Source organism: Haliotis rubra, unplaced genomic scaffold, assembly GCF_003918875.1.
Source record: "Haliotis rubra isolate DU_JTF1 unplaced genomic scaffold, ASM391887v1 Scf301, whole genome shotgun sequence".
Taxonomy (NCBI): Eukaryota; Metazoa; Mollusca; class Gastropoda; order Lepetellida; family Haliotidae; genus Haliotis; species Haliotis rubra.
The window spans coordinates 921,327-931,312 of record NW_025766971.1 but is presented as its reverse complement, the minus strand read 5'-3'; the positions used below and the strand labels follow the sequence as shown (position 1 = coordinate 931,312).

The following is a 9,986-nucleotide window of genomic DNA, read 5'->3' as shown; positions in this document are numbered from 1 at the left end:
AGTCGCCTCTTACGACAAGCATGGGTTACTGAAGGCAGATTCTAACCCGGACCTTGTAGCGCCCTGTATACTGTGACTTGGGCATGTCAAGTTAAGGGACCGTTCATAATTTATGATTTTAAGGGGGGGTCACCCATTTTGTTCTGGGGAGCAGGGGGGTCAGCAATTTTGTACACATGTACTGGGGGGTCAGCAATTTTGTACACACGTACTAGTGGGGGTTGTACATACAAATATGTTTAAAATTATGCTTAGAAATTATGGGAAGGGAGGGGGGTCATTGATTTTGTACATGACATACAGTGGGGGTCACTTATTTTGTACATACATTTTAGGGGGGGGGTCATCACATTGTACATGCTTCTCTATAAAAATCATCATCACTCCCCTAGCCATAAATTATGAACGGTCCCTAAGTGTAAAGTGTTTCTGAAATCTCTGGTAACGCCAGTGATTTTCTCAGGGCAAAGAATCCGGTCCCTCTTGCTCACTAAGTCGCAATGCAGAGCCGAGGCACGCAAGCGTGGCATAAGCCAAGGATTTTATGACCGCTTCAAATGTGAAGCCGTTGGCGTGAATAGCTGTTCTTTCCCCCAAAAAAGACAATAACAAGGAAGCCACAAAACAATCCACCAAAAGAAATGAAAACCCCTTAAAAACAAACAAAATAAAAAATAAAAAGACAAAAGAAACAAAAAATAGAGGAATATAACTCCAACAAAACACACACACACACACACACACACACACATACATACATGAATAGATGAGAGTGAGAGTTTTTAGATCAGCATCCACTTCTTTGCAATGATAATGACTGCCTTTCATTAACTCATTTCCAGACGCACAGGTAGACCAGGCTGAAAGCACAGCAAGCGGTAAAATTCTGACTATGTACGAGGGGCTATCAAAGGTTTTGAGCCTAAAATACGTTTGATGTGTGCATGATAAAAATAACAGTTACTACATGACAACTAAATCTCGAGGACCAAAACCTTTATGACTGCTCTGTACTCAAGCTTATCCATTTCTGCCGTTTCAATAGGGGTACATGTGATTAGATGTCACGTGACCGGAAAACAAGCGACATGTGCATGTCAGTATTACGTTTATGTGAATGATATAACATTCACATATCAGAAGTATTTTAGGCTCAAAACCTTTTGATAGCCCATCGAACCATTGAGTTTTTGCATCACTGTCAAACAGCGATATTGGGTGTTTGTGGAAAGTCATAGATTACAGACGTCACAACTAACATTGGATTTCATTAATTTATTACAAACATAATGTATAACAGTTTATATGCACATGACGAGTGTTAAATATCATCTGAATGGCATTTTGGTATTAATAAGCATGAAATTCAATACATTTACAATTAACTGAGAAATGCTAAAACCTTTATCTGCACCGTTTCTACATTCTGACTATCGAGCACCCACTGGTTGGATTAGCGCCATATAAACTTTAAGTGCTACTATTCTACAGTGTATGTGTATCAGAGCTATATAGGACTATTCTTTCGTTGATAAACTTGGTGTGAATGAAAATGGCTTTACCCCGCTTCAAGCGGTATTTCAGCAATATCGTCCTTGGGAATCAGACATAGGCTTTACACATTCTGTGTGGAACTGAACACGTCTTCAGTCTGACAAGCGACCGCGTTACCACTAGACTACCCCAATGCCTCGACTTAGTCGGAGACGTCAGTCTCAGGTACAACACTACATGGTTAACGACTTTTATTACAGCGTAGCTATGACGGTGACCTTTCCCCCAAATCTGTACGTTGTTAAAGACAGCCAGGAGAGTACTAATGGTCAGGTGTTATTCACAACAAATGGCTGAAATTGTCCATGTTCAAAGACAGGCATTATTATATAAACGAAACGTTTAAACAAAAAGAAACCGCATCACTGCATAAAAAAACTGATACTTGACTGGTCATTCATCCATACATCCCCTTCTCTGTTGCCATGGATAATGTCATCATTAAAGAACATCATACCGATAACAGTAATGGGACCCTAACGTACCTAAATTCGTTATAGCAGAATCTACAACGATTTCGCATCAGATTCATTAGTTTTTAGTTTGTCTGTACTGGCCTCAGACACTGTACTGGCTACAGCTATATGCCTGTTAGTGGAGCAGTACAGTACTGTACCAAGACAGAGACTCGCCATACAATACAACGATTTACAACTCTTGGATCACAATACATACATACATGCTTGTTGATGTAAAATCGTGAATAATCACAAATTGTTCAAGAATACATGTTCGCCAGTACTTGATTGGCTCTAAATAGTGCCGCCCAGCTCACATGTTTCTTCTCGTCTTATCATATTTTCGCTGCTTGAAATTTAGATACAAATGAATCAAGGTTGTGATTCAACTGCAAAATGGGACAGAATATGAATTTATCAAATGAAAGTGCAATGAAATGAAATCGTATCGCGCCCATATTACCGAGATACGTTTCGAATCGCCGCCTGATCGTATCGTTAATCACCTAAAGACTATTTGCATGCATCAAACTACTGCACTAAACTCTTTCACCGAGTCATTACATCGTCTAAGTTTTGTATACTCTCCATTCCTCATCACCCGTAAATACCTATATCCACAACGATAGCTGCTATTTTTAACCAACCAATCAAGAAACAGCCTGCTTTCCACGAGAGGGAAAATGGCGAATTCTCAGACCAAGGAGCGCTCAGATTACATGCGCCTGAATAACCATAAGTAAATTAAGTTGTTCAAAACAAAATCTTGAGCGTTGGTAATGTGAGGAATGTCAAGAACATTTTGTATTCTATGTATACAAATCCTTGAAAGTACTGATTGTGACTCTGTTGAAGAACACTGTTTTGAAAGTGATGCTGATTCATCGATGAACTATCTTCATGGCACGTTCGGACAATGTTGGTTGAGCTGTTGTTACTATAAGTGACCTCTACATCGTCATCGTGACTGACCTTCAGTACTGGTTTTATGTCATGTCAGCTATACTATATATTTCAGTTATCTATACATATACGTGTTATATATTCAAACAAAATCTAATCGATTCACTTTTTTAAAGACTCGAGATTAACATTATATGAATCAAGTGGAACCCTGGTAGAACACACACCGTCAATTCCGACCGTTAATCTTGACCCCCTAACCTGGACCATTTTCCACGGTTGCTCATAATGACGTCCACACACTACTCGGTGTGCTGGAAAAGGATAACTCATTGCGTGTTCATATGGAATTGTCCTGTTCGAATTATCGGGGTTATACTGTATGAAGTATGTGTAACAACGCCCCACCCCCCCACCCCCACCCCCACCCCACCTATGGGCAGTAGAAGCTCGATTCCACATTAACCATATGTATTGGAGTATTTCCACACGGAGCACAAATGGCTGAGCAGAAATCGCAAAATGTTACATACATCCAACATAGTTCAGCTGTTACAGAAAGGGGTTACGTAGCTCCGACATAGTTCTCCCGTAACGTACGCGTCATATGGCTCCATCAAACCTCACCTGTAACGTACGTGTTACATAGCTCCATCAAACCTCACCTGTAACGTACGTGTTACATGGCTCCACCATAGTTCACCCGTAACGTACGTTACATGGCTCCAACCTAGTTCTTCCGTAAGGTACGCGTCATATGGCTCCACCATAGTTCACTAATAAAGTACATGTCACACGGCTCCACCATAGTTCACTAATGACGTACATATCACATGGCTCCAACATAATTCATCCGTTACCTACGTGTTACATGGCTCCATTAAAGCCCACCCGTAGCGTACATGTCACTATAGGCTCCACCATAGTTCACCCACAACGTACGCGTCACATGGCTCCACCAAAGCTCACCCGTAACATACATGTCACGTGGCTTCACCATAGTTCCCCCATAACCACAATGTAACTTTACTCCACTAAAGCTCCCTGTAACCTACATGTAAAGTGGCTCCGCCGTACGATCCACCCGTAACCTATAGATACGGCTTCGCTAAAGCTTCCTGTAACACAACATTCTACACGACTCCATCAATGCCCCACCGTATCCTGAGTATTACGTCCAGGGTGCCGTTCCACTAACCGATCTTAGCCCTACACCAGTCGTAAACCCCTAAAATCCCAATCTTAGCGTGACGTTAAGATCGGCATACCGTTCCACTAACCAATCTTACCCAAGTCAATCGTAAAGTTAAGATCCAAAGTCTAAGTTGCTCATGACCAACTTAGGATAGCTAAAATCAATCGGAGAGAAACCAAAATGGTGGCTTTCCTATTCTATGTGAAAAATAAGAGCGAGCATTTCTCCATGAGCGTCCCCTAAAATCCCCCATGAAATGAATTTGTATATTTCTGTGATCAAGTCAAAACATTGATTACACAACAGTCTCGTTTCCTGCTGACTGGGTTCCGTCCTGTTGCGCACCTTAGTACAATAACCAGTCCAGAATTTTTAGACCAATTCATTCAGCTGATACATCTTAGCACTTGTATATTGCAACACTACGCTCCTTCTAATCCTTGCAAACACGTCGTGCAGCGTGCTCTGTCGTACAGCGTGCACTGACAAACGGAAATCTGGAAATCGTGGACATCTCAAAACGAGGCTCTGACGCTAGAAAAATTGTGCGTTACAAAACTACATTGAATAAGCGCAAAGAATACATAACCGGTGTAACCAGTAAGCCAGGTGAATTGTGAATCATTTTACGACTTCATCAAACAGGGGCAGTCTGTGACGCCTTAGTTAAGGTCATGCTGCCTCAACCTCACCATGAAATATAGAAATACGATGTTATTAAAGTTTAAAGTAAAATTAACTTGTAAATACCATTTTCTTACGAAACAAGGAATTCGAATTCAGTGTAACCACAGTTGTTTGTGGTGTCTCTTTTGACTTTCACTTGAGAAAATTCGGATCGACTGAAAAGTAGGTCATTGTCTGAATAGGTGAATGAGACTCATGTTTCTGTTTGGTAAACAAACACTGCACAGAAGCCTTACAAATGTCAGGCCAGTCTGACCACTGTCGTCATTGGAACACAACCGAGCGAGTCGGTGTAACACATTTGTACAACAATATTGCAATGTCATAGTTAAGAATAGGGACAGCAGTGAAGTGAACAATCTTCTGAAACAAAAAGATACAAATATGTTTGATTTCACGTGCGCTTATTTGGTGGGGGATTCTAAAGGCAGGACGCGTGTTATTCAAGACCACTGACAGATTCTAGATACATTATAGAGGATGCCTCGTCACGCCTTGTTTATTCTGATTGACAAGGTTCAGGCACATAATAAAAGCTCTGACACAATTGACATTTTTTAAGTCTAGACTTAAAACCTGTTAATTATCTGTACATAGCGCTTTGAGCATGCCCCAGGATGTGGAATAGGCGCACTATAAATATGTATATATTATTATTATATTATGCCTGATACCCAGCGTTCACACACACTTGCAGTTGAAACCAAGGTGCTCACTACCCTAATATTTTGCTCTAGTTTTTTTCTCCACGTTTACACTTGGTTGGAAAATTCCCACGAAGGCCCGGATTAGAATATTGAACTTCAATAACCCATGCTTGTCGTAAGAGGCCACTAACGGGATTGGGTGGTCAGGCTCGCTGACTTGGTTGACACATGTCATCGGTTCCCAACTGTTGATCCTCATGCTGTTGATCACTGGATTGTCTGGTCCAGACTCGATTATTTATAGCTAAGATACACAGCGTTCACTAACATGAACGCTCATGTTAGGGAACGCTATGCATCTTAATTAGCTAGATTATTTACAGACCGCCGCGATATAGCTCTACTATTGTTGAGTGGGGCGTAAATCTAAACTCACTCACTCACTCACTCAGTTGGTTCGTAAACTACTTCCATCATTTGCTAGACTATGCAAAGGGAAATAACTCGTGCCTCGCATTCCTCTATCTCTCTAACGAAAGAGTCTCCATCTAAGCTTGGATCGGATCGTAAGATCGGGACCGGCTACGATCGGCCTAAGATCGGTTAGTGGAACGGGTGTAGCTTTTAGCTAAGACGATTGTAAAATTGGCATAACTTTCTAAGATTTATCTTAGTTAAGATCAGTTAGTGGAACGGCACCCAGCACGTGATTATTCCACCAATACATGAAAAGTAAATATACAAAAGCATTTTTAATGCACATATAAGGTAGCTTATATACATGAGAGAACCTACAATAAAGTACAGTCGAGCACCGTTGTGTCGAACTCTGATAACTCGATATCTCGGCTGTTTCGATATAACGTCTCGGTCTCGGCAAAATCCTTCATTATTTATCATTATTCAACCTCTTTAACTCGATACCTTCCATGGGCAAGTATCCCTCTGAACTGAGGTTGTTTCCTCACGTTTACACACGGTGCGTCACGAATCAAAGAGATGCGGTAGTGTAAACTATTTAGGGCTAATTGAGTTGAAGGTGCATTGTCACTTGTTTGTTATTTAATAAGGATTAGTTAAGAAGGATTTAATTAGGAAGTACTCACTGTTACGGCTAAACACTACTGATAACGGATTATAGTTTCGAATCAAGACATACTGAGAAGCGTTTTGTTTTCTTTCATTGTGATGTGATGATATGCCCAGATCGGATGTCTCGAAGTTCGGATAACTCGACATTTGTTCTTGGGCCCATGAATATCGAGACAACGGTGCACGACTGTATATACATGATAAACATTAGCTCGTTAAAGAATAAGATTTACCGTGATTTATTTGAGAATAACCAATATTTCTAGAAGTTGGTAGTATAGAGATAACAAAACTTTTGGTTTGGTATAGATTCTTATACAGTTGGATGCTTGACAATGGTATTAGAATGTTATCCATTCCCCTGATGGGGGACATCGGAAATGGGCTTCACACATTGTACCCATGTGGAGAATCTCAGGTTTCAACATTCAAGGCCTCGGTAAAACATTCCAAAAGTTGTATGGCAGACATAAGGCGGACATTTCAAAATGTTATGTGCAATGCAATTCCTTAGTTTGACTTGTACCACACGTTCTCAAATGTTTTCAGATGAACAATTGAATGATCGTACTTACAGACCGTACTCATGATATTGTCAGAACTGTACAATCTACTCAGCTTTTAGATTTTTTACGGATATGGAAAGGGTTTTATTGTCTATCCCCATAACATCTGTCGCTTTTTGTTGTTGTTGTTGTTGTTGTTGTTGTTGGCAGGGAATACTAAAGTTAAGCATAACGGTTGACACCAACTTGGATTCGAACCACTAATTTGCAGATCCAAGGTGACCTACAGCACAAACTTTGCGGTCACTCCGACGACTGGGCCATGTGTCTGTTCCCTAAATGATTGATGAGGCGTTATAATGCATTTAATGTGCTTTATTCATTCATCATTGCGAATCCATGATTCTACAGCAATCGAGTGCCAACTTGCCAATTTGCCAACTTACAATAGGTGCCAACTTGTTCCTGTACACATCGTTGTACACAAGGACATAGATAGATGGTGACAGCGAATTCGTTAGCGAACGATATTACTAGACTAAGTGTGTATTTAGTAGCTGTGATATAATATGTAGGTTCTCCGCTCATCATTACAGTTCAAAATGAAATGTCATTTTTCTTGTCTACAGTTCATTTTACAAATAACACAAACTCTCACTTCACTTTTCCTGAATCAGTTCTCTTACGATGGAAACTGCATCTAAACACAACTCAAAACGCATGATTCTTTGTATATACTGACGCTTTTACGTATAAGTACTCATAAAATCAATTTAACACACACCAGTTATTGTGCCAATGTGTTAAAATGTGACAGCGGTTTCAGTTTTGGTTCACCAATATAGTTTTGATTTCAATTCCAACAAATAGTTCAGAAGCATCTGTACTTTCATGGAATTTACACCAATTCCAAAATGAGTCCCGTCCATGCTCATCACACCGGAAGTTAGATTATATGTGTCGAATATGGGTATATGATATTTCCCTAACGCCGCAGACATGCGTTTGTTAAAGGCTGCTACATGGCTGTTTTCTTGTTTTGGCATCTTTGGAGATTTCATGATACCAAATTTGTGTGTGGCAAACCAGATCAGCTTGGGCCATGAAGCCTTCCTCTTTCTGATCATATCTATAACGGGATATATATATTCATTAAATACTAAGTCAAAGTTAAAATGATCGTGGATTCCAATGCCAACTAGAATCACTGTGTTTTTTCGATGAAGAAATAAACGAAACTTCTCATGGAACTGTTTCGCCTCTGAGGCACGAGGTATTGCAGATAATTCCACATTCAACGTACCATTACAGAGGGTTGCTGTTCTCAAGATAAGCCTTGATTGACATGCTTTGCCCGAGAATGCGTATATTCCGTCGCAAGAGATATCTGAAACTGAATCAGAGCAATATTGTTTCACGTGACTCACTTGGCATATATAAGACCCCCTCTGTGGTGAAGTGGTCAGAGGGTCCGCCCGGAGAGCGGAAGGTCGCGGGTTCGATATGGTACTTGTTGGTCCCTGCCTGGCGCTTGGCATTAATGGGTACATCAAGGTTTGGTCGGCTCGGAGTCAGTATAAAGTGTCTGAGTGGTGTATTCATGCTTCACTGCGGCATGGTATCTCAGTGGGCTAGCACTATAAAACCAGCTTAAGTCTGGGCTAGTACAAGCAGCCGCACATACACATACACACGCATGCACGTCAATACTACATGCTACTATAACACTCACGATCTCTCTCGTCATCTCACGTCTCGATAACTGTAAATGCCTCTTGATTAATGCTTTCACATTTCTGATCAACAGATTTCAGTATGTTCAAAACACAGCCGCACGAATTGCATCTCCAGCTCCCAGGCAGGCACGTGGCACACATCACTCCACTACTTAAATCTCATTCATCTCTTCAAACCAATGACCATGGCAGAGTTCAGATGGACAAACATCTTAAACAAGGGAATTGGCCAGCTTCTCCAGGCTAGGTTAGGTTAAATGGGGTTTCGCGCCGTACTTAGGAATATTTCGCTCATATGACGACGTGCATGCGTGTGTATGTGTGGCTGCTTGTACTAGCCCAGACTTAAGCTGGTTTTATAGTGTTAGCCAAGTGAGATACCATGCTGCAGTGAGGCATGTTTATCCCACTCAGACACATTGTACTGACACCGAGCCGACCAGTCCTTGTTGTACCCATTATGGCCGAGCGCCAGGCAGGGACCAACGTATACCATATTTTAACGTCTTTTGGTATGACACGGCCGGAGATCGAACCCGCGACCTTCCGCTCTCCGGGCAGACACTCTAACCACTACACCACGGAGACGGCTTCTCCAGACGAAGGGTCGAAATTATTCACAACATGTTGTAAATGTCTTAAAAGTTGGCATTTAGTGAAACATTTACAATCAGTATGGTACACATATACATACCTCCTGGTTTACCAGCTCTGAAGACCCTTTTACTGTCATAGTTGTTCAGCAGTAGCAGGAGAGCTGTGTACAGGTGGCGCATGAATGAATTCCCAGTAGCAGATATTGTCAGACCCTGTAGAAGATCACATGCCTGCTGAGCCGTGAAGTTCTTCACCTGACATCGGGAATCTTGAGGCTCCCATGTTGAATACTCTGCATGAATCTCGTTCCGAAGGTCGTAACAGTTCGGACATTTACAGCCATTCGGGCTCTTGTTTCTACACCTATTGACATAGCAACATGGCGTCGCACCTTCTGGGTTACACAGTGCACGAATGTAGTAAACATTTTCATAGGCCACGTTTCCACATTTTCCGTCGCGTCTCTGCATTGGCTTTGGCACGCGATATCTGACTGACTTCAGAAATGTGTCAATGTTTACTCTTTCTTGTGCAGTCAGAGTTCGCTTCCTCCATCTTCCTCTCATCATACCTGTATTTACATCCGGGCATCCAGGGCTCTCAGCTGACTC

At 41.4% G+C, this 9,986-nt stretch overlaps 1 protein-coding gene across 2 annotated transcripts; it reads right to left on the bottom strand.

Moving 5' to 3' along the window:
• Positions 1-7,402: 7,402 nt before the first annotated feature.
• LOC124282730 lies at positions 7,403-9,986 on the bottom strand. Of its 2 annotated transcripts, none has more exons than XM_046718751.1 (2): positions 9,473-9,986; positions 7,403-8,435 (listed from the first exon to the last, which is right to left on the bottom strand). In XM_046718751.1, the coding sequence occupies exons 1-2, from the start codon at positions 9,942-9,944 to the stop codon at positions 7,876-7,878; spliced, it is 1,032 nt and encodes a 343-aa protein (XP_046574707.1). In that variant the 5' UTR covers positions 9,945-9,986; the 3' UTR covers positions 7,403-7,875. The 2 variants fall into 2 exon arrangements, with proteins under 2 accessions (XP_046574707.1, XP_046574708.1); XM_046718752.1 differs by having other exon boundaries at positions 7,403-8,429.

Coding starts and splice junctions, on each gene's coding strand:
- LOC124282730 (XM_046718751.1), bottom strand. CDS start 9,944: ATGATGAGAGGAAGATGGAGGAAGCGAACTCTGACTGCACAAGAAAGA. Junction 8,436..9,472: donor CAGAGCTGGTAAACCAGGAG/GTATGTATATGT, acceptor GCTCTGATTCAG/TTTCAGATATCTCTTGCGAC.